The sequence below is a fragment of the Elephas maximus genome, chromosome 21, assembly GCF_024166365.1.
Source record: "Elephas maximus indicus isolate mEleMax1 chromosome 21, mEleMax1 primary haplotype, whole genome shotgun sequence".
Classification (NCBI taxonomy): domain Eukaryota; kingdom Metazoa; phylum Chordata; class Mammalia; order Proboscidea; family Elephantidae; genus Elephas; species Elephas maximus.
In genome coordinates, this window is record NC_064839.1 from 20663380 (window position 1) to 20687084 (window position 23705).

A 23705-nucleotide genomic window follows, 5' to 3' on the forward strand; every position below is an offset into this window, starting at 1 on the left:
CACAGTGGCCTCCTTGCTGTCCCTTGAACACGCCTAACTCGTTTCACCCCAGACAGACTCCTTCTGCGACCACCCTGGCCAAAGTCCTTTTCCCAGCCTTTCCATTCTCTCTCTCCTTCATTTCCCCGTTTGATTTGCTCCAGAGTATTTATTTCTAGCAGGACTTATCTTAATTTTTTTTTTTTTTGGCTTATGTCTTGTGGCAGAGAATTCTGGTTTTTCATCCAGTCCCCATTTTTTTTCTCCTTTTGCAATATAGAATCTAAGTTTTGATGGGAGAAAGAAAGGGACAGTATGTCCAGCTAAAAACCTAGACTTCCCGTCTCCTTTGCAGCCCAGTGACTAAATTAAGTGAGATACGGGTGGAGGTTGGTTGGATACCCCCTTAAAAAAAGGACAGGTAGGTAGAAAGGGCATATTTTACCCATCTCGCCTGTCTTAACTTTCTCTAGAAAAACGTAACTAGATATATGTATGTGTGTGTGTGTGTGTGTGTGTGTGTGTATAGATATACATATATATAGGATCCCTAGTGGTGCAGTGGTTAAGAGCTCAACTGCTAGCGTAGTCTACCAGCCACTCCTTGGAAACCCTATGGGGCAGTTCTGCTCTGTCCTATAGGGTTGCTGTGAGTCAGAATCAACTAGATGGCAATGGGTTTTTTTGGAGAGAGAGAAGTTTTAAGGAATTGGCTTGTGCAGTTGTGAGGGCTGTTAAGTCTAAAATCTGTAGGTTATATTCTGTCAGTTTTCTTTCCCAAAATCCATAGGTCAAGTGACAGGGAAGAGATTCCTGCAGTCTTGGGTGCCAAAATCAGTAGGTCAGTCGACAGAAAGAAAAGAGTGTAGTAGGAGTTCTGGCAAGATGTCCATTTAGTCTGGAGGCAGACTATACCCTAGGGAAAACTCCGTTTTTGTTCTCAAGGCCTTACAACTGATTGATGAGCCCCACACACATTGTGGAGGGTGATTTGCTTTACTTAAAGCCGACTGATTTAATCACGTGTAACTACTTCATGACAGCCTCTGGACTAGTGTTTGACCAAGCAGCTAGGTGCCCTAGCCTAGTCAAGTTGACATAAAGTTAACTATCATATGCCCTGTCTCCTTCTCGCTGCCTGGGACTTAAATATAGTAGCTGGACCATCCTGAACTATTAGGTGACCCCAGGGATGGAAGCCACCTGCTAAGATTGGCAGAGCAAAAAGGTAGATAGAGCAGCCTGGGTCCCTATAGCCTTGGACTACTTTCACATCTTCTTTAATTTGAGCAAAAAATAAATTTCCATCTTCAACCATTGTTGTTTCTAGTCATAGTTACTAGCAGCTGAATGCAGTTTATAACTGACACACATGTGTATTGTCTGTCTTCCCCCAGCAGAATGTAAGCTGCGTGAAGCCTGGGGTTTTATCTAGTTCACTACGGTATCTCTAGATCCCAGTACCTAGTAAATATTTGTTAAATAGTGAGTTAATTAATATTAAATACAGACCCCTCTGGCCTAAACCCTGGCTTCACCAGTAGGCAAGCACTTAGTAAGCTGCATTGAGCTGTCGTCCTTCTTGATCACTAAACTCAGTAGCATAGATATTCATGGGGACAAAAACAATTTTAACTTCCAAATGGTAGCTGCAGAAACAGTGTCATTCCATTCCTAGGAGTATAAAATACAGATATGCTTTGGGGTTAAGACTAGGATGTTTCTGACATCTTTGAAGGACCTGATCAAGTGGGCTTGCTAGTTAGCACAATGGCCTTGATTCTACAGTTTCTTAGACTTCCTCCACTTTTGCAGAAGAGCTACCGAAATGTCACTCTTTCCCCATCTTGTACGTCTGTAGAGAAATGGAGCAGTTTATTACCTCTTGCCTTTGAGTAAAATGGCAGATAAAAATCCAGGGATTCTTTGGCTAGAGTAGAATAGTGCCCAGGAAGTGGCGTTCATGATATACATGTGTTACCTCTGAGGGGATTAGAATTTACCTGCAAAAGTAGCTTTTGAATCAGAGTAACAGTGGCTGGTGGAACTTCCAATTTTACCAAAAGAGAAAGTATAGTTTAGTAGAAAAGTGCTAGACTAGCAAATGACCTGAGTTCCAGCCCTATGTGACTTCCTAGCTGTGTGACCTCAAGCAAGTTGCGTAACCTGTATGAGTCTCAGCTTCATCTCCCAAACTGGGATAGCACCTCTCGTTCCTGCCTTAGTAGTAAGGTGTTGATAATATAAGTAATGTATGTGGAGATACATTGATAAGATAACGTATGTGGAGATAAACCAATATTTATATGTAAAATCCCAATTTTTTAGAAATGAGAATAACTTTAGGAATTGTCTCACCCAGCTCCTCATATGACAGATCTGAGTATTGATGCTCATAAAGTCAAGGTCTTGCCCAAGGTCACAGGATAAGATAGTGGCAGAGCTGAGTCTTAAATTCCCAGACCAATGTTTTTTCTGTTATATCATGCTATCGCTATTACCTAATTCTGACTGATGATGATATTATTAGACCTCTTTTGTGCCTTATATTTTTACTTATCATTATTAATAAATTGCTTTGTAGCAGAGAAATTAGTTCCATTTTAAGGTGGTACAGTTCCTATATGAAGTGCTTTCAGTCATTTGTGCGTTCTGCACTATTTCTTGTGGCTGCTATGTGCCAGCCTCTGCTCTAGGCGTTGAGGATGTAACGATGAGTAAACAGACAGAGATCTCTGCCCTCAGGGAGCTTACTTTGGGGTGCCCCCCCCCACACCCACACTCTCTCTCTCTCTCACACACACATACACACACACACGCACGTCAGATGGTGTCAGGCGTTGTGGAAAAAAATAGGGCAGGAAAGGAGGATGGGGAGCATTGGGGTTGGTGGGAACGGGGACAGATGTTGGAGATAGAGATGTTTCTATTTTAAATAGGGTGGTCAGGGAAGGCCTCACTAATTGGATTATGTTAAACCAATGACCTAAAGGAATAGAGCAGCAAGTCGCATTGATATCTACAAAGCATTTCAAGGTAGAAGGAAGAGCAGGCACTAATACCTGGAGTGCGCTTGGCCTGTTAAGGAAGAGCAGATAAGCCAGTATGACTGCAGCAAAGTGTGAGCAATGGAACAAGTGAACGGAGAGGAAGATCAAAGAATCGGGTGGCAAGGGGTAGATCATGTAGGACCTTGCAGAGAGACCATTATAAGAATTGTGACCTTTACTTGACTTTTGAATCAATGCAAAGCATAAATTCATCAGAATACTGGTAAGTTCTTGAGAAACTTAGCATTTTTACTTTTGCCTGCCATTTTAGCTCTAATAGTGAGGAGTTTGAACTACCTCACCTTGGTGGTGTTGGACACCATTGAGTTTTCCACCTTAATTGCTCTTGACCTGTTAGTGAATGTTCTTAACGAAGAGAAGAGAAACAAGGGCCCAGTTGCCTCATGTTCTGAAAAAGGTTAAAATAAACTCGAGAGATGTTTCTTGGCATCCAGAAACCAATTAAGCAGGTTACATGGAAGTATTTCTAAAAACAGCAATACTGTGGAAATAGACTGACAGGTGAGCAGATGGAGGGACCATCAACTCAAATTTATCTTACAGCTTACAACTCAAATGAGCATTCCAAAGTCAGAACAGCTGGCCTTTTATTCTGTAGGCCACTGTCCTTTGCTTTGCTCCTCTCTCAGGAGTGTGAGTGGATTATGCTCCACTGGCGGTCTGTCTGTCAGTCTTTGTCTTTTCAGGGAAAATCCTTTGTAGAAAACAGACTCTTTGTATAAATCAGATTTCTCTGTAATGTCTGCTGCTTCCGTGGGTTATGACGTTTCTACATGCTGGAAGTCAATGTCATTGGCCTTTTAGCTTTTTTTTCATAACCTCTATGAGATGCCATTATCTGATTCTCAGTAAATAGAATTTAACCAAATTTAAGAAAGCAAAATCTTCAGATATGGAAAAAGAAATTAAAAAAAAAAAAGTTATAGTGTATCTAAAAATCAACAGTGGCCTTGAATTTCTGACTATGAGTTATTCTGGAATCTTTCTGAAGTTTGAAACTGTACCATGCAAACTTTATTTAAATTTCAAGCGATTTGGGAAGCCATGAAATTTGGAAAGGTTATCTTTTGTCAATCATGCTCCTTCATGGGGTACTGTGCTGACAGAAGACAGCAGAGACCGTATTCTGTGGCTGAAAGGAGGGCTTGATACTACCCAGTGGGGATTCTGTTCCAGTAATTGCATCAAATTGGACCTTCTGCCATGTTGAAGGTATAGCATTAATGTCACTCATTAAGTTGTACGCGTGTATGCTTCCCCCCCAATGGCAGAGTCACTGGCAGAATACATTTTCTTCCAAAGTGTTTGTTTTCATTGTTGCCCTTTAAAAATAATGAGTTCATTCTATTCCCTTGCAAGGAAAGTTACTCTAGACTGCTTTGAAATTGTATATCTTTTGTTTAGCACATTTCTGCAGCGCTTCCATAGCTTTGTGTGCTGGGGAACCCAACCCGGCCTCTCTTAAAGCTTCTAACCAAGCTGCCTCAGACTTGATACATATAATTGTCCAGCCCATTTGACCTTTATATTGTTAACCTTGGGCAAGCAGAAGTCATGCAAGTTTCAGGTGACCCTATCATGTGACCAGAGATCAAAGGTCAGCAGCTCCTAAATGTTCCGCTGTCAAGGTAGCCCATTCATCACTATCATTATGTAACTCACAAGCTGACAAATGAACCTGAGGATAAAATTATTCTCAACCCTCTACTGCCTGGGCCTACACCCCAGTGGTGGGCCAAGCAGTCTCACGTGTTAAGTGGTTCCAAGTGCCTACCAGAATCCCCTAAGTAGGAGGAAAGACTCCAGGAGACCTGTACTGTGTGATGGGCCCTGGGAAATCACCGTTGCCTGCTTGGGGTTGGGATGGGGGTGTTCAAGTGGCAGGCCTACAAGAGCCAACCCTGAGTATGGTTTCCTCGGAAATGGAGATGAATCTAATGTGAACTCTTTACGGACCTCACATGCCCCCCACCCTACCCCACCCCATTCTACCTTCAGCATCTTTGTGGTCCTTGTGGCAGTTTAACGTGGTACAGTGTTTTCACAAACTGGCCTAATCCTAAGAGCCACCAGGGGTACGTGTGTAAATTAAGATTCCCAAGGCCCGCCTCTGGAGAGTCTGACTTGGGGCGAGGTGCTTTGGGGAATCTCTATTTTTAACAAGTGCCCAAAGTGATGCTTTTGGTGTCTGTGTTTTAGAATAGTGCAAAGAGCTTCAGATTTGGAATGAGACAATTTTGGTTTCAAATCCTGACCCTCTCCCTTTTTTGGCTGTGAAATCTTGGACAGGTTAATTAACCTGGGCCTCGGTTTCTCTCATCTGTAAAATGAGAATGAGAATAGTGCCTTTCTCATAGGATTGTTTTGAGGATAAGCATTTAAATAGAAGAAGTTTACAGTACCAGGCCCTCACTATTTATTATAGGTTATTATGAATGTTTTCATTAGCAATGTTACCATCTCCTTGGTCTGAGAGATGTCATTGGAGGAGAATTGGCATGAGATACAATTTCTGTGTAGTATCTCCCATATCAACAAATGCCTGAAAAACTTACAGGGGCAGTTTCAGAGGGACCAGAGTATGGAAATCATGTGGGTTGGGAAGAGGCCATGGTGGAAACAGCAGGTGCCAGTAGTAGAAGGGAAGAGGGCACAGGATTCCACTGGACCTCAAAAGAAAGAATCGAGATGCCTTTCAGTTCTTCGGTGACCAGGTGTGTCCCTGACTTTTATACCAACAAAAGCTCTTGTGTCTTTTGCCTCTTCGTCTCCTGGCCTCCTGCAGAAACCATCTGAGTACCTTCATTCCACACCCCAGGGTCCTCTCTTCTTAAGGGGAACCTTTGCCACAGGCCAGGGGAACTCAGCAGTAACTTGGAATGGGAAGAGGTCCAAGAGGAGGAAAACCCTTATCAAGGGAAATTTCTTCTCAGAATCTTAAGATGGAACTCCAAATGTTTTTTTCATTTAAAAAAAAAAAATATATGATATTTACATTTATTAGCCTAAACCCAAAACCCAGTACCGTAGAGTCGATTCCGACTCATAGCGACCCTATAGGACGGAGTAGAACTGCCCCATAGAGTTGCCAAGGAGCGCCTGGCGGATTCAAACTGCCAACCCTTTGGTTAGCAGCCGTAGCACTTAACGGCTACACCACCAGGGTTTCCTTTATTAGCCTAGATAGTATTATTAATGTTATATTTGAGAGACATTATAGCCAAGTGTTGAGGAGAAGAATTGAGAACCATGAAAACCTTTGTTTATAAGGAAAATGCCTTTTGAGTTCTGAACAAACATGAACACGAACCATTTGTAGCAGCTGGGCATTGCCTGTACTATTCTGTTCTTCTCTCAATGAGTAGAAGGACAATATGGACACACAGTAGGCACTTCACAAATATGTGGCTTGTTTGGCTGTGATCCAGGCAGCAGCAGTATCCGTGATGAATAGCTTAACAACATTTTGAAAAATGGCTGGATATCGTACATGTGGCTCAAGGGTATCAGCTTGGTATTCAGAAGCACTTTGGTTACATTTGATGCTCAGAGCATTTTTGAAGCACCTAAACAGGCCATCTTGTATTGGGTTTCTCACTTCTTCCCTGAAGTATGACGCCCAGAAGTAGGTTTGTATACAACTACAAGTCAAGCCCAGCTTCTCAAGTGGCCGTGGTTGAAAAATGCTACTTGCTAAAAAGGTATATTGACCTGAAAACAAAGCAGACCCATGGGCAAAACTTTGGCTTTTCCTCACTCTGATGTATGTTGACTTTACTGATCTAGAAACATTAATGTGTGGCTCAGAGGAAAGAAGGCTAAAAGCCTTTCAGAGAGAAAGTGAATGTGTCCTTTGTTGAAACTCAAGGTTTAGAAATTGGTTTTGCTTAGTGGTTTCAAAATAGGTAAACTGAGTTATGCATGTTTAGCAAGCTGATTTTGTACTTTGACCAAGTAGATCATTATGACAGATGTTAAATCGACTATTTATTTGCAGAGTGGTCCACAGTTCCGTGATAACAAGAATAAAAAGTCCAAGAAGACAAGTTGTAAATTCATGAACTCATTCTTATCTTTTCAGAGGATTTAGAATGTCAAGGGTTTAAGGTTATTATAAACTGGACTGCAGACTCTTCTCCTCACAGATTGACACAGGTTATTTGGTGGAGAAGCATAGCGAGACCATGAAAAGCAACATACAATAGAGTAGCCTCTGACTCAATGTAGTATTTAACGTAAGAATCCTATAAATTCAAAATTATATATGAAAATGCCTCAAATTGTGCATAAAGTATGATCAGGGATTTAGATCCATGTAATATGGAAAATAAAAATTTTTTTATTTTCCATATTTACTTACCTTTAAACACTACAGTCGCACTCTGTGTGGCAAGATCCTCCAACTCTGACGGGCTCATGGAGACTGAGACTCAGAGAACTCTGATCCCATATTGGCCTCATGTTTGCTCTAGAGTATAAGGCCATTGAGGGAAATTTTGTCCCTCTTTACATTGTTATTTCCTGCTGTCCCTGGCAGTTGTGTTTTGCAAGTTGAATATAGATTTCATGTGTCAGTGTTTTCTACATGAAACCTTTTTTTTTTTTTAAACATTTTGTTGTGTTTTTGGTGGAAGTTTACATAGCAAATTAATTTTTCCATCAGTGATTCTTACACAAATTGTTTCATGATCTTGGTTGCAATCCCTGCAATGTGTCAGCACTGTCCCCATTCCCTCCCTGGGTTCCCTGTGTCCATTAGTCAGCTTTCCCTGTCCCTCCCTCTCTCATCTTTGGTTTTGGGCAAATGTTGCCCTTTTGGTCTTGTATAGTCCATTGTTCTAAGGAGCACATTCTTCACGGATGTTATTGTTGATTTTATAGCCCCATCTATTATGTGGCTGAAAAGTGGCCTCTGGGAACGTCTATAGTTTCAAGTTAGAGGGTTGTCTTAGGGCAATAGCCTGGGGATTCCTCCAGCCTCTTTCAGACCAGTTAAGTCTGGTCTTTTTATTTATTTTGAAGTTGAATTTTGTTCTACATTTTTTTACCCCTTATACTCAGGCCTTCTATTGTAATCCTGGACAAAGTGGTCAGTAGTGGTAGCCAGGCACCATCTAGCTCTTCTGGTCTCAGGTTAGAGGAGGCTCTGGTTCATGTGGGCCATTAGTCCTCTGGATTAATTGCTTCAATGGGTCTTTGGTTTTCTTTGTTCTCCTTTGCCTCTGGTGGGAAGAGACCAATAGTTGCTTCTTAGAAGGGCACTCATAAGCTTTTAAGTTCCCAGATGCTAGTCACCAGGCTAGGATGTTGAACATTGTCTTTGTGAACTGTGTTGTGCCAGTTGACCTAGGTGTCCCCCAAGACTATGGTCTTTAGCCTTCGTGTCCAGTAGTTCAGTCCCGATGTCTAAGTACTTTCTATAACTGCGCCCCCTAATATACTCTATTATATATATATGACTATACATGTAGCATTTACAAATATGTATATAGAAATATCCACAACCATACCTGTATGTATACACGGATGTACTCCTGTATGACCCCTGTCACCTCTTTAGCATACATATTAGCCCATGCATCTACTTCCAAATTATTGATTGTTGTTAGGGATTGAATTGTGTTACCCAAAAATGTGTGTCAACTTGGCTAGGCTGTGGTTCCCAGTATTGTGCAGTTGTCTACCATTTTGTGATCTGATGTAATTACCCTATGTGTTGTAAATCCTAACCTCTGTGATGTTAATGAGGCAGGATTAGAGGCAGTTATGTTAATGAAGGAGGACACAATCTGCAGGATTATGTTGTGCCAAAAGAGTCAATCTCTTTTGAGATATGAAAAAGAGGAGTGAGCCGAAAGGAGAGGAATCATCAAAGAATGTTTCTGTGTAAACCTCTTCTTGATGTTTTATAATAGTGATCTCATACAATATTTGTCCTTCTGTGACTGATTTATTTCATTCATTATAACGCCTTCCAGATTCATCCATGTTGTATGAGGTGTTTTGTGAATTCATCATTATTCTTTAGTGTTGTGTAATATTTCATTATGTGTATATACCATGTTTTGTGTATCTGTTCATCTGTTGTGGGCATTTAGGTTGTTTCTGTCATTTTGCTGTTGTAAATAGGGCTGCAGTGAACATGGGTGTGCAGACATCTATTCATGTTACAGCTCTTATTCCTCCTGGGTATATACCTAGGAGTGGGCTTGCCTGATCATGTGGCATTTCCATTTCTAGCTTTTTAAGAAGGTTCCATAGTCTTTTCCATAGTAGTTATACCATTTTACATTCCTACCAACAGTGTATAAGAGTTCCAGTCACCCCACAACCTCACTAACATTTGCTTTCTGTTTTTTTGATCAGCGCCATTATTGCTGGGGTAAAGGTGATATTTCATTGTAGTTTTGATATGCATCTTTCTAATGGCTAATGATCGTGAGCATCTCTTCATGTGTTTGTTAGCTGCCTGACCGTCTTCTTTGGTGAAGTGTCTGTTCATGTCCTTTGCCCATTTTTTAATTGGATTGTTTGTCTTGTTGTTGTTGAAGTGTTGAAGTTTTCTATAAATTTTAGAGGTTAGCCACTTGTCAAATATGTCGTAGCCAAAATTTTTTTCCCAGTCTGTAGGTTCTTTTGATGAACATAAGTGTTTAATTTTTTAGGAGGTCCCAGTTATCTAGTTTATCTTCTGGTGTTTGTACATTTTTAGTTGTGTTTGGTACACTATTTATATTGTCTATCAGGACCCAGCCTGGTACTAGTACAACAATAGGCATATAGACCAATGGAACCAGATTCAGAACCCAGAAGTAAATCCATCCACCTCTGGACAGATGGGAGCCTTTGTGGCGCAGTGATTAAGAGTTCAGTTGCTTATCACAAAGTTGGCAGTTGGAAAAAAAAAAAAGTTGGCAGTTTGACTCCACCAGCCACTCCTTGGAAACTCTGCAGAGCAGTTCTTCTCTGTTCTATAGGGTTGCTATGAGTCAGACAGAATTGACTCAGCGACCACAGATTTGGTTTGTTTTTTTATGGACAGATGATCTTCGACAAAGGGTTGAAGTCCATTAAATGGGGAAATGAAAGTCTCTTTAACAAATGGTGCTGGCAAAACTGGGTATCCATCTGTATGAATATGAAACAAGATCCATACCTCACACCATACACGAAACCAACCCAAAACGGATCAAAGGCCTGAATGGAAAACCTAAAACTGTAAAGATCATGGAAGAAAAAACATGGACAACACTAGGGGCTCTGCGTGAAGCCTTTTAAGCCTTGAAGTCTGGCTTTTATTGTTTGAGGGAAAACATTCTGATGTGGCTAATGTCCTAAAACAGACTCTTGTTTAACATGAACCACGATGACTGTCAACTCCTCATTGTAAATTAAAGTTCCAGAGAAAAACTCTGACTTGAAGAAGAGTGTACTTTCTTAGTCATTGAATATTTTTCTGATGAAGTTGATAGTTTAAACTGCTCTAATCTTTACAGTATGATTTCTTTCATATTTTTTTATGAGCATTACAAACCTCTCTGGTCAACATTGCATAATTAGCTGTGTTTTTAAAAATAGAACCTGTATATAGGAAGAGGGGAATTGAGGTGTAATTATACATTTATACACACATGGTACTTTACATATTTTAAAAGATTTTTATATATATGATTTGATTTTATCTTCACCTAACCTTGTGAAGGAAACCCTGGTGGCGTAGTGGTTAAGTGCTACAGCTGCTAACCAAAGGGTCAGCAGTTCGAATCCGCCAGGTGCTCCTCGGAAACTCTATGGGGCAGTTCTACGCTGTCCTGTAGGGTCACTATGAGTCGGAATCGACTCGACGGCACTGGTTTTTGGGTAACCCTGTGAAGCAGGGAAGCATTTACTTCATGTAACGGTTGAGGAAACTAAGAGTTTGAGAGAGAAATTTTTCTCGACGTCATTTTGTTTTTCTTAGTTGCCATCAAGTTGATTCCAACCCAGGGCAAACCCATGTGTTACGGAGTAGAACTGCTCCAAAGGGTTTTCTTGGCTGTAATCTTAATGGAGGCAGATCACCAGGCTTTTTCTTCCTTGGTACCGCTGGGTGGGTTTGAACTGCCAACCGTTTAGGTTAGCAGGCGAGCACGAAGCAACACCTAGGGACCTTCCCAAGGTCATATAGGAAAATGATCAGAGATAGTTTATGCCTTCAAAAGGTGAACATGTATCTTTTATTTCCATAGAATATAGGTACTTGTGCTATAAGAACCTCAAAGTCATAGAATGAAAAGAAGAAAAAAGTTACGTCAGTCCTTTGCCATAATAATAGTCCTTCTGGAAACTAGAAAAGCATTTTGCTCCTTTATTTCCCCTCAAATACCTTGGGATCCCTTGAATGTCTAAATTTGGAAAGAAGAGCTAAGTAGTAAGGGGACGGGGTCCACCTCAGTCCAAACAGAAAAAGGAGGGATGTAGTGGAAAGGGCAGCCAGCTAGATGTCTGGAGTGTGGCCCAGCCCTGCTTTCCACTTACCATGGGATTACCTTGAGTAAGGCAGCCTCACTTACCAAGGGGGATCCATATCACTCTCTCCTCATCTCTCTCAGGCTATTGTGAAAATTGAGTGAAACAGTGCTGTGTATTGAAATTCTTTGGGACCTTTGAATAATGTACAAAATATAATTGTTATTTTAAACAGGAGTTACTCTCTTCTTTCCCATTAAAGAATTCTCTCTTTGAGGAGTTTGTTTTTTCTTGTCTCTCTTAATTAGCAACGCCATGCTTGTAGTATTTCTCCATGAAGTTCTAGTTTTTGTTGTTTTGGTTTGGTTTTGCTTTTTAATTTCTGTTTATCCTGATTCTCAGTCTTTTAGCAGAAAGCATTTCTCCATTTCTTTTATCATTTCATCAAGAGTAATGGAAATGTTACCTGTCTTTCCTTATTTGTTGCAAAGTTTAGGGACAAGGAAGAGGACCGTGTATGTTTTCTTAAAAATCAATGGCCAACACATTACTGTAAAACCTATTGATTAAAAACACAAAGTGTAATGTTAGTCATTTAGTCTGTGAAGTGATGCAATAAGGGAGGAAATTTATCCTTTGACTTTTGCATTAACCTTTTATTGACTGCTTGCATACCCATAATTAACACACACTTTAGCTAAAGTGGTTAATTTTAGCATGGTGACCAGCGTTCACTAATGTAGCTGCCACCCCGATCCTCCAAATATAAGTGCCGCCCTGGGGGAAGTCAGTGGGCGATGGGGCCTGTGTGAGTTACACCTGCGGGGGGTCAGCTAAGAAGGGGCCGGCCAGCGAGACACCTTTCAGCTGCTTCCTGTATGTGACTAGTCACTTGGAGAGAATCATTCCTTAGCTGCAAAGAATTTTTGGAATCTAATCGAGTCCTTAGATTCTAAATAACATGAATTTAGGAGAGGAGAGAGATGGAGCGTATATTACATTCTTTTGCTCCCTTTGAAATGCCTCATGGAAGGGGCAATATTTCCTTAGTAGGAAAAAAAAAATACAAGTAGATCTACTTTTATTTTACAACCCAAGAAGCATTTAAAGGTAGGGCTTTTCTTTAGGAGAGAAGTAGAGACAACAAGGTCGAAAGGGAAAACTGTAACCTCCTTACTGTGTAGCTGGGTTCAGTAGGAATTGAGAATGGCCCGCTGTTCTTGGGAACATTGACTTTACAGAAAATTTTTGAAACTTTCTTCAGAAAGATCATGGCGCTATAGTTAGGAAAACGGGTTTACTTTCATGCAAAAGCTAGTTTGGATTACATCTAGCACTCCCTGGCCTTCCAGGTAGAAATTTATCCTAAATAGAAATATTATTTGAACGAAAAACAAAGGCCGGCGTTTCATGCTTTTGTACCCAGGCAGTCTCCACACACACTCCACTGCATCAGCAGCAACTCTCAGCTCGCAGAGAGGACTGTCAGCAGCCACTTGGTAGGCAGGGCCGTGGTGGTGGTTGTGGTAAAAGGCAGAAGTGACTGAGAGGTAAGAGTATGGCCAGCACATCAGCCAGCACTCTTCGGGTTGCAAGTGACAGAAAACCTAACTCATGAAACTAAAAAGTCTAAGTGCAACTATCTTCAAATGAGGCTTGATCCAGCTACTCACACAGTATCACCCAGGACCCAGCCCCTTGCTGTTGCTGTTAGGTACCATTGAGTCAGCTCCACACATATCGACCTCACGTATAACAGAAGGAAACGTTGCCCTGGCCTCCACCATCCTCATGATAAAGTAGGTATGTTTAAGCTCATTGTTGCAGCCACTGTGTCAATCCATCTCATTGAGGATCTTCCTCTTTTTCGCTGACCCTCTACTTTACCAAGCATGCTGTCCTTCTCCAGGGATTGGTCCCTCCCAATAACATGTCCAAAGTACATGAGACAAAGTTTCGCTATCCTTGCTTGTAAGGAGCATTCTGGCTGTACTTCTTCCAAGACAGATTTGTTCGGTTTCTGGCTATCCATGGTATGTATATTCAGTATTCTGCATGGTAGCAAATGACTATGGCAGTTCCAGGTAGCACATCCTTACAGTTCACAGTCCAGGAGAGGAGAAAGTCTCTTTCTTCAGCTCTCATACCTGTCCTCTGATTTTCTCTCTCTCTCTCTATTGCCCCAGATTGGATCCCCTGACCATAGAGGTGGAGTCAATCCCACACAAACTCCATGACTAAGCACAGGGAAGGGTTGGTGTCCCCACAGGAAAATTAGAATCCTGTTGGTGGGGAAGGTGGGAATGGATACTAGACAACAAATGTCCACCACAGTCAGTGTTCCTAAAACATTTCTTAAGACAACTTGGGGCCCCTTTATTTTGCAAGGGATTGTAGAGTATGTGGAGCCCTGGTGGCGCAGTGGTTAAGAGCTCAGCTGTTAACCAAAAGGTTGGCAGTTCAAATCCATAGAGTATGTATGCTAAGAGACAATCCAGCTTTGCTTCCTGTAAGTGCCAAATCAGTCTTATATAACCACTACTTAAAAAGTCTGACGTTGGTGCCTTTTATGAATTCTAGGTCTTCAGGACCAACTGCTGAGTCTTTCTGAATCTGAATGTCTTAGCCTGTCACCAGAAGGTTGTAGCAGCATGAACATATAAGCCTCAGTGTTTCAGAATGTCACATTTTGCTGGGATTCAGCCGCGGACTCAATCTGATTCAAGCCAGAAAGAGCTGCTCCTGTATCGCCAGAGCTTCCCCTAGAAAATGCCAATCCAGAGGCTGCCCACCCAGTTAATGTGGGGGAATTGCCACAGGTACACCCAGCAGCACTGTCATTGGCATCTCTCACCTGTCACAATAGTTAGTAGTAGCACTACAAGTAACCATACCCGTCACCCACTGCCGTCGAGTCAATTCCAACTCATAGCTACTCTACAGGACAGAGTAGAACTGCCCCACAGGATTTTCAAGGAGTGGCTGCTGGATTCGGACTACTGACCTTTTGGTTAACAGGCAAGCTTTTGACCACTGCACCACCAGGGCCCCCAAGTACTGATAGTGATGATAATGTTTAGTACTTATTCAGCACTTAGTATGTGCCAGGCAATTACTAAGCACTTGGCATGTATTAGTTCATTTAATCTTCACAGCAGCCCCATAAGAAAGATATTATTGTGATGATCATCATCCCCATTTGACAGGCAAGAAGCTGAGACTCAGCGAAGTTAAGGACCCTGCCCAAGGTGTCATGCCTCCGGGAAGTGCAGTGGCAGTACTGAGGGCACACCCTTGGTGCCGCAATAGTTTTATAGCCCCATCGTATGAAAATAGCACAGGAGAGAGAATGAGTGAAGTGGGCAAAAGGAATTAAAGCCCACAGGAGAACATGGCTTCAAGTCTCAACCGTTTCTTTTTCAGTTCCACAGTCTGGCATGATGCTGAATGAGACAATATTATTTACGTTGGGATACCTGTTCTCTCTCATAGGTAAACACATCACCTCTAACAACAGGCCCTCTGCTGGGCCTAATCCCTGTCATCTGGAAATTGGCAAGGAGTGCTGGGCGTTCAGAGTTTTAAAGGGATATAGAAAGTTCTGAATTGAGGTCCTGAAGAAGCCCAGCAGGGTTCTAGTCCTTGCCTAGATGCCGTCAGTAGCTAGGTACCACTCCTGGCCTATCAGGGCCTGCGTGGAGAGGAGGTGGCTCCCACACCAGCCGGGCCTGTGATGAGAACAATGGCACAAAGCTGTGTAGCAACTTTTCCTGCACAGAGGAAAAGCCAGTGAGTGGCCTTGGGAAGCTTTTACAACGTGGCATAACGAAGGCTCTGCAGCAGGTTTTAATATTTCCAATACTTTCCCAAAGTGAGGGGGCAAAACCCATGTGACAGGTGAAAAGGCATATCTATTGAGGTGGAGCGACACTTATCATAGCCCTTTAATCTGCCAGCCAGGATAACATGTGCATAGATGATTTATCCACTGTGCGGCTGAAATGCTCAATCTGGAATAACTTTCCTTACGCACTAAATTCACCATTACTCTCTGATTCCGAGGCACCGAGAAAGCACCGTTTAAAAAGCTTTGCCGAGCGCCTTTGTAATTAGCTGCAGCTTCCCTTGAATATTAATTTTCCCCTCAGCCCTTTCATGTGATTTAGCGGCTGTCTCTAGGACAGAGAGACACACCCTCAGAACCACTGCACCTATTACGGAGTAGTGGCAGAACACACCCTCTGTTCTTCAGTGCGGTGCGGGGCTTATCAGTGCAAACAGTTTAATATTTATGCTAAGAGGATTGTCAAAAGCAGCTTCTGTGGCTTTAATTCTTGTTTTAAATAAATAATGAGAACATTTAAACACATTACTCTTCTTGGGGCCCCGAGGTCAGCTAATCTTATTATTTATGAAGTGATGTGCTACATAATAGTGCTTGGTGCATGTTAACAGACGCTATTATCAGGGCCTGACGCAGAGAGCTGAAGATAGATGGGAACGTTACGGGTAATGGACGACGGATTGAGTGCGCAGGATGCCGGTAGAGCAATTAACCACACGCGAAAATAGGTGTAAAGTTGAAGTATGTTTTCCCGTGGGGATACCCTCACCATTAATAACTCCCCAGAGAAGGAGACATCCTTTAGTTAGGAACCTTCTCCACCATCTGGCTGGGAAATGGACAGGATCTTCCATTCTGCCATCTCTTCATAGTCCGATGCAGTCAGATGACAAATACTGGGTATGACCACTTCTTACATTGATTTAGAGAAGGATGGAGAGAAAGCGGGGGGCGGGAGGCAGGGACTCTCCCAGAGGTACTCATCGTTTGCCTTTTCAGTCCTCACACTTTCATTTCCGCAAGCTTCAAGAGGATGGAGAGATTCTTTATTGCAGTTTGTGTTGCCTTCTCTCTGATCGCCGTTTTTTCAGATAAATAAAGCTAAAGCCACTAAGCTTTTCCCAGGCTCATTTTAAATAAGCTGGTCTCTCGGAGAAACAGATGCCCGCCAAAGTGTGATGTTGTCGTCCCAACTTTCTTCCTACAAGGCTCTAATTCAGTTGCATATGATAATTAATTTCTCTACTATTGATGAATAATCCATTTAATAAAAACTGTGATTTAAGTGTTTTCCTTAGGGACTAACTCTTGCTAGCCTCTTAATTTAATTTTGTGGAAGTTTTCTCCACCTATTCATCAGTGGAAATGATTATTAACCCCTATTTGCATATATCCTTATGAATCGGTCTCTCCTTGGAGTGCCTTTTTCTGCACACGGCAAGCTGGGACACTTGTAAATCCCCAGGATCTCCAAAGTCAATCCTGGTCTGTAATATTGTTTAATCTATTCTTGGACGTTTTAATGCAGTAAATTCAATTTAATCTTTCCCAGTAATCTAGTAATACATTGAAATCCCACAAACATTTAAATCTGATAATGGCTTAATCACACACTTTAAATAACAGTTGAGATAATGAAAAAATAATTCACCGTTTTAAAGGCAGAGCAACTGAATTTCCCTGATGGTTGGCTTCTAGGAAGCCACTGGAGATAACACAAATCTGGGAATTGAAATAAAAGAAGTTCCAGAACACCATAAAGAACAGTTCCTCCTTCTTATAAACCCCTGTGTTCTGCCTCACAAACTCATTCTTCCTCCTCCTCCTTATCGCCACCACCACCACCAATATCATGGAAGATTGTTTGTGGAGCATTTTCCAGTGCTACTCTAAGCCTCTTGTGGGTTTGGGTCTTCTAGGAATTTCCTCCCATGAATTAATTGCCTATTCTTATTCTTCTAGGTGCCAGTCCCGAATTGCCCGAACTTTATCAGTGGATCAGAAACCAGAATGTTATCCATATTGGGAAAAGGATGACCCTTCAATGCCTCTACCATTCGATCTCACAGACATCGTTTCAGAGCTCAGAGGTCAACTTCTGGAAGCAAAACCCTAGAAAGAGCACAAGCCTTAGGTGGGGGAGGAGAAGATACTTTTGGCACTTCTCCTCCGACTCTCGCATGGGCATGGGCAAGGGCAGTGTGGGTAGACTTCTCTTGGCCATTAGATTGTAAAACCTGGGTCCTAGATGGAAACAGCCAGGAAATGGAGTTCACGACTATGAAAAATTTTTAAAATGAGACAGTGTTATAGTCTGATTTTGTGTTAAACAAGAACCTACTCCCCCCATCCCCCCCCGCAAAATGCAAAAACTTTCCAACTGGACTTTTGATATGAGCCATTCAGCCCCCAAGCAAGGGCCAAGGGATCTATAGCAGTGAGCCCAGCCTGTGACAAAGCCTAACCTACTTCATCCTCCCCAAGCCTTTTCAGAGACACTAGAGTGGACCCAGTCATCTGGAGGACAACAAAATTCAGATACGTTCATCCCAATTTTCTCACCACACCCTATAAAAGCTGTGCTGTCCAATATGGCAGTCACTAACTAGATGTGGCTACATTAATTTTAATCAAAAATTTAGTTCCTCAGTTGCACTAGCTCTGTTTCAAGTGCTGAATATCCACATGGCGCATTGGTGGCACAGTGGTTGAGAGCTCAGGCTGCTAACCAAAAGTCAGCAGTTTGAATCTACCAGCTACCCCTGGAAACCCTATGGGGCAGCTCTACTCTGTCCTATAGGGTCACTGTGAGTTGGAATCGAGTCAACAGCAGTGGGTTTGGTTTGGTACGGGTTTAATAACCACATGTGACTAGTGGCTACTATATTGGACAGCACAGATACAGAACGTTTTTTATCATTGTAAACAGTCCTGTCAGACAATGCGCTTTAAAGAGTGTGATAGCAGGAGAGTCTCTTCTCTAGTTCTCTTTAGCAGCTGTGCCCATAGGAGAAAGAGAGTAAGGGGGAAACGACTCACTGAAAAGCAGCCTCATTCTCTTCTCTAAGACAACCTAAGTAAAAGTCTCGAGTCCTATACTCTGCACAGAGATGAGGAAGTATTAAAAAATAAAGTTGACATCCAGTCCTTAGGACATTTCCCTCATCTAATGAAAGAGAGAGAAGCAGCCCTATTTAGGTTGCTTGGTGGACTTAGCCAGCACAGTACAGTTTTTTCTATAACTCCCCTATTCCTGTGTAATGACAGGTGGAACTGGGGCTTGAGGACCCCCACTGCCCCATCCTGATGACAGTGACATATCCAGAGACAGTGGAAAGCAGAGGTTCAAAACTAGGCTGTGGTTTCAGAGTATGCATTAGAACCCCCAGTAGCTCTGTGACCTTTGCCACAGTACTGTGCCTCAGTTTCCTCATATCTACAGTGAATCCACTGAAGGCACATGGTGAGGCTTAAGTGAAATAATTCAACTGCAGACTTAGAACACTTCCTGGCATATCGTTAATTACCCAGTAAATGTTAGCATCATTAAATAACCAATAAATATTAGCATCAGTATATGGTCAGTAAGCAGATGCAGACGTTTCTCTCTCCGTCCTCGATCCCTGTGCCAGTTTTGTTTCATGATGCCATCAACTCATCTCTCCCTTTCTGGCCTGGCTCCTGCCCTTTGGTGTCCCCAGAAACTGGGAGAATAGTTCGCCCCTCTCCCAAACCCATTTGCCTTCTCTTGAAGTTGTTCATAGTAGTTTGGAAGCTAAAGAGCTTTGCCCTGTTGAGAGGCACAGCAAGAACCAAACCTCTCCTTGCCGTCAGGATCACATTGGTTCAAGGTATGCGTTCATTCCCACCAAGCTAATAACCACAGGACAGTCATGTTGCACAAAGCAGCCAGGTTTGCATCATCTTGAGACTTGAGTCTTCAGATCTTGGATTAATTTCCAGATGTCTCTGAGTGTCCGTTTCCTCATCAGTAAAAGGGACATGGCAGACGCTACCTCAATGGATTGTTGTAGAGATTAAATGGAATAATGCGTGCAAGGTGTGAGGCACATGGAAGTCACAGATTGAGTACCTTCAGGGCCATGTAGCCCACTGTTTGATTTTGCTCTCACAATGCTGTTTTTATAGATATACATGTTTTTCATTAGGTGCCAATATTTTAAAATTGGGAGATTTCACATACATACAGGTGGCTGCATTCTCTTTAAAATTCAGAACACCTGGCAGCCCTGGGCCTCCATTCTGGCATGGTAACAAGCTAAGTAGTGTCTACCTCTAGTAGGTGAGGCATGACCCCGCTATGGTTTGCCCTCGTCCCTACTGGTCCCCATTATCATTTATTGTAAACTTGACCTGTTGTACCCCTTTATGTCAGTCCTCTCCATACCTGTTTGCTTGCACCCTTATAGTAAAAAAATACTAATGTGTAGTGCTGGCCCCAATATATATATATATACCCTATTGAATTTTATTCATGGACTGCTTGTGCTAATACGTCATGTACACCGTAAAACATTCATAAACAATAAAAATATTAAAAGGATGAGATACAAAATAAAGAGGTTCTACCATTTTCTTCTTGCACGCCAGTGGGTTGGCCGTCAACATTGGCCTGGTGCATACTAAGTGATGTACAGCCAGGCTTGGGGGAACCACTGCCTTCAGTGAATCTGAAAGGTGAGAGGAAACGTTCTCCGAAGACCTGATGGCTTTCAGTGAGCATGAGCTTGGTGTGTCTGAGAATTGCACGTGCTTTCTAGGGACATTTCAGGTGAGTGGAAGGAGGGGCGGCAAGAGACCATCAGAAAGGAACCAGTGGGAGCACTGACAACCAAGTCATTTCCTGCAGGCCCAAGGGAGACCTGTTTCTCCCTGTGAACTAGCGAAGGGCTTTCCTGGGAAAATAGACCCAGAGCTTCCCAAACCCCCACACCCATTCGTGTGACTGAGGGAGCAGGACAGGCTTGCCCCTGGGACCAGCTGCAGGCAGCAATTCCACCTGCCTTCCTGCTGGGCTTTCCTAGTACCTGGCCCCAGCCATCTTGAGAAAAGTCGTCTTAAGAGATCTCTTTGCCCTAAGATACTGCTGACTCTCCCTCCCTCCCACAGACCTTTCTTAAATGCCTGTCACAGCCAGGAGGGTGGTGAGCCCTGGGGATCCCAGGGCAGTTCTCTGCCTGAGGGCCCCTCCTGTGCCGGCCCCTGTGCTGGGTGCTGGGGATATGGCTGACCAAAATAGGGGCTTCCATGTGGTAGGGAGACAGACGGTAATCCAGATTGGCTAAGTGCTGGAAAGGGGCCAACTGAGTAAGGGGACAGAGCCTAACTGGCAACTGATGAAGGGCCGTTTAGATCAGCAGGTCGGGGAAGGAGGGTGATGTTTTCGTGTGCCATTGAGTTGATTCCAACTCATAGTGACCCTATAGGACAGAGTAGAACTGCCCCACAGGGCTTCCTAGGCTATAATATCCGTGGAAGCAGACTGCCACTCTTTCTCCCATGCTGTGTCTGATGGGTTCAAATTGGAGAGAGGCTGGACAAACCCTCCTATTGCACTGAGCAGCCACCTGGTCCTGTTTGCAGCTTCCCCACCAGCCACCCTCTAGACTTACAACAGCATCAGTTTCTCCTGCTTTCGCTGGTCGCCTCCAGCCCGGGAGAGTTTTCTAGACATAAAGGAAAAGAGCAGGGTCGTGGCATAGTTAGTGACACAATTTTAGTAACAAGCTTCTAAATCCATCAGTAACTGAGTGGAGGGATGCTAGAAATGAGATTCCATAGGCCCTGCAAGTGGTTAAGAGCTTGGCTGCTAACCAAAGGTCCGCAATTTGAATCCCCCAGCTGCTCCTTGGAAACCCTATGGGGCAGTCCAACTCTGTCCTGTAAGGTCGCTATGAGTCAGAATCGACTTGACAGCAACGGGTTTGGTTTTGGTTTTTTATCTAATGGGTACCACACATTCAGTAGAAGATTTTTGGGGTGTTTCCAAGGAAGGTGTTCTTGAATGGGCCTTTTTTTCCCCCCGTGCTCTGGTTCAGGCTGATTTTACCACTGGGCAAATTGCATACATTTGGATCCATGCCATGCTAAATACTGTTTATTTTGGAGATCTGTCAGAGGCAAGCCCATGGAAGACAAGGGATTCTGATTTGAAAAGGCAATTCTCATCCAAGCCGATTCAGATGGAGAGAAGCAGCGGTGGATTAAAACGCGCTGAAGTGGTAATGCTGTTTATCCAGTTCGCCTTTGTTCCTTTGTGATTAAATGGTATTTTTAATTAAGTTTCATTGGGAGCCATAGGTATCGCAGTGGCTAAATCAATTTGACAACCATAAAGGGAGAGAGAAGGCGCAGCAGTGTTGTAACCATTGGGGCTGTCGGGAAAGCTGGGCATCTTGAAGAGGACATGGTGGGGAAGGGGGGGGGAGAGCTGGCAAATAATGACTTCCGGCAAGACAGCAAGGGCACCCATGGTGGCTGCTGCTTGGGAGCAGGAAAAGGAACACACCTGGTTCTCTAGCTCACCAGAGAGACCCTCATATATTCCAGAGCTGGCTAGGAACTCCAGGAAGAGCATCTGAAGGATAGGCTTCTCATTTCTCCCTTATTAACAGGGAAAGCCTAAGAGCCCCTCCTTGAATGGCAGCCTGGAAGGGCCAGCTTTCTCTCCTGCTGTGTTCCCAGTGTTACTGTAGCTGTTGTGTGCTGTCCAGTCAATTCCAACTCACAGCAGCCCCACGTGACAGAGTAGAGCTGCCTCCTAGGGTTTTCTAGGCTATAATCTTTATGGCAGCAGATCGACAGGCCTTTCTCCTGCAGAGACACTGGATGGGTTCAAACTGCCAACCCTTTGGTTAGTAGCCAAAAGCCTTCACCATTTGCGTCACCAGGGCTCCCAAGGAATGCTGTCCCCATAATTCTTCATGCTATTGGCCCCATTTTCACAAACCAAAAAACCAAACCCGTTACTGTCAAGTCGATTCCGACTCATAGCAACCCTATAGGGCAGGGTAGAACTGCCCCATAGGGTTTCCAAGGAGTAGCTGATGGATTCAAACTGCCAACCTTTTGGTTAGCAGCCGAGTTCTTAACCACTGCACCACCAGGATTCCCCATTCTCATGGGAGGGTTCCAGTTCCCACTCAGAACCTTTTAGAGGCAAGAAGTTCTTCCTGATGTCTTGCTAAACCCTCCTCCTAGGATTGAAAACTAGTAGCCTCTGCACCCATTGTTTTATCTATGCTGTTCCATAACCTGTTGCGGTTGAGTCCATTCTGACTCGTAGCGACCCTATAGGACAGAGTAGAACTGCCCCATAGTGTTTCCAAGGAGTGGCTGGTGGATTCGAACTGTCTACCTTTTGGTTAGCAGCCGAGCTCTTAACCGCTGTGCCATGAGGGCCCCTTCCATGCTGTTAACAGCCACCGCCTTTTCAGAATCTTCTGATTCCTAGAAGCCATAGAGGCCTCTGGCTGTAGCCCTCTTGGGTTTGAGTCCTGTCACTGTGTGTGACCCTAAGACTACACACCCTTTCAAACTTGTTTTCTTCGTACAAAATAGGAATGACAGTAATTTATCTACTACCTACCGTTGTTGTAGAGATTAAATAAGATAATGTGCATATAAAGTCCTTCCAGCGGTGCCTGGCACGTCCAGGTACTCAGCAAGGTGCTAGCTGCTATTATTGTTCTTAGTATCATCATCATCATCATCCCAGTTTCCTGTGATAACGGTTGTAGGTATGTAACTTGGGACATCACAGCCTCAGTGCTGGAAAGTCTTCATTTATGTAACGAGGAGGGTAGTAATGCCTAGCTCATTGGATTGCTGTATCACCTGCCATCATGCCTATTATGATGTGATTAGCATCAGGCCTGGAACTTAGCAGTTACTTAGTGCTTGTAAATTATTAGGCTGAGAAATATTACCAGCAGTATCTTAACCAGAACATTCAAGAATCACCAAAGAAAGAGGCTAAACAGCTCTGGTCTGTTCTAAGAAGAATTGTACATTGCCATCCCGTATTATCCTATTTGCCCCTCATTGCATCCAATTTTCCTAGGGAGATGGCACAGTACTCTTTATAAATGAGATACTATGAAAAATGATGCTTTAGTACTCCATTATTCCAACAGGATTAGGTCACTCACTGCAATTTTAGATTTGCTTTAAAAACAGTCTTGCCGTCGTCACCTTCTAATGGATGTTCTGTGTACAACCATTGTTTATTGACGCCCAATGTCTCGGTACTGGGGTCAGTCTGTTTCCAGGGGAGGGAGGCATTAATTAAGTTCCAGCAGTCGGGTCAGTGATTCTTTTCCAATGATACAGTTCATGACTCT

General features: G+C 43.1%; 1 protein-coding gene across 2 annotated transcripts in view; it reads left to right on the forward strand.

The window, feature by feature from the left end:
* FTO (FTO alpha-ketoglutarate dependent dioxygenase) overlaps positions 1–19909 on the forward strand; it is a 412384-nt gene extending 392475 nt beyond the window's left edge. For both annotated transcript variants that reach the window (XM_049864193.1, XM_049864191.1), the window contains one exon: positions 17305–19909. In XM_049864193.1, coding sequence (XP_049720150.1) covers positions 17305–17458 — 154 coding nt within the window. In that variant the 3' untranslated portion in view covers positions 17459–19909. The remainder of the gene's footprint in view (positions 1–17304) is intronic.
* The last annotated feature ends 3796 nt before the right edge of the window (positions 19910–23705 follow it).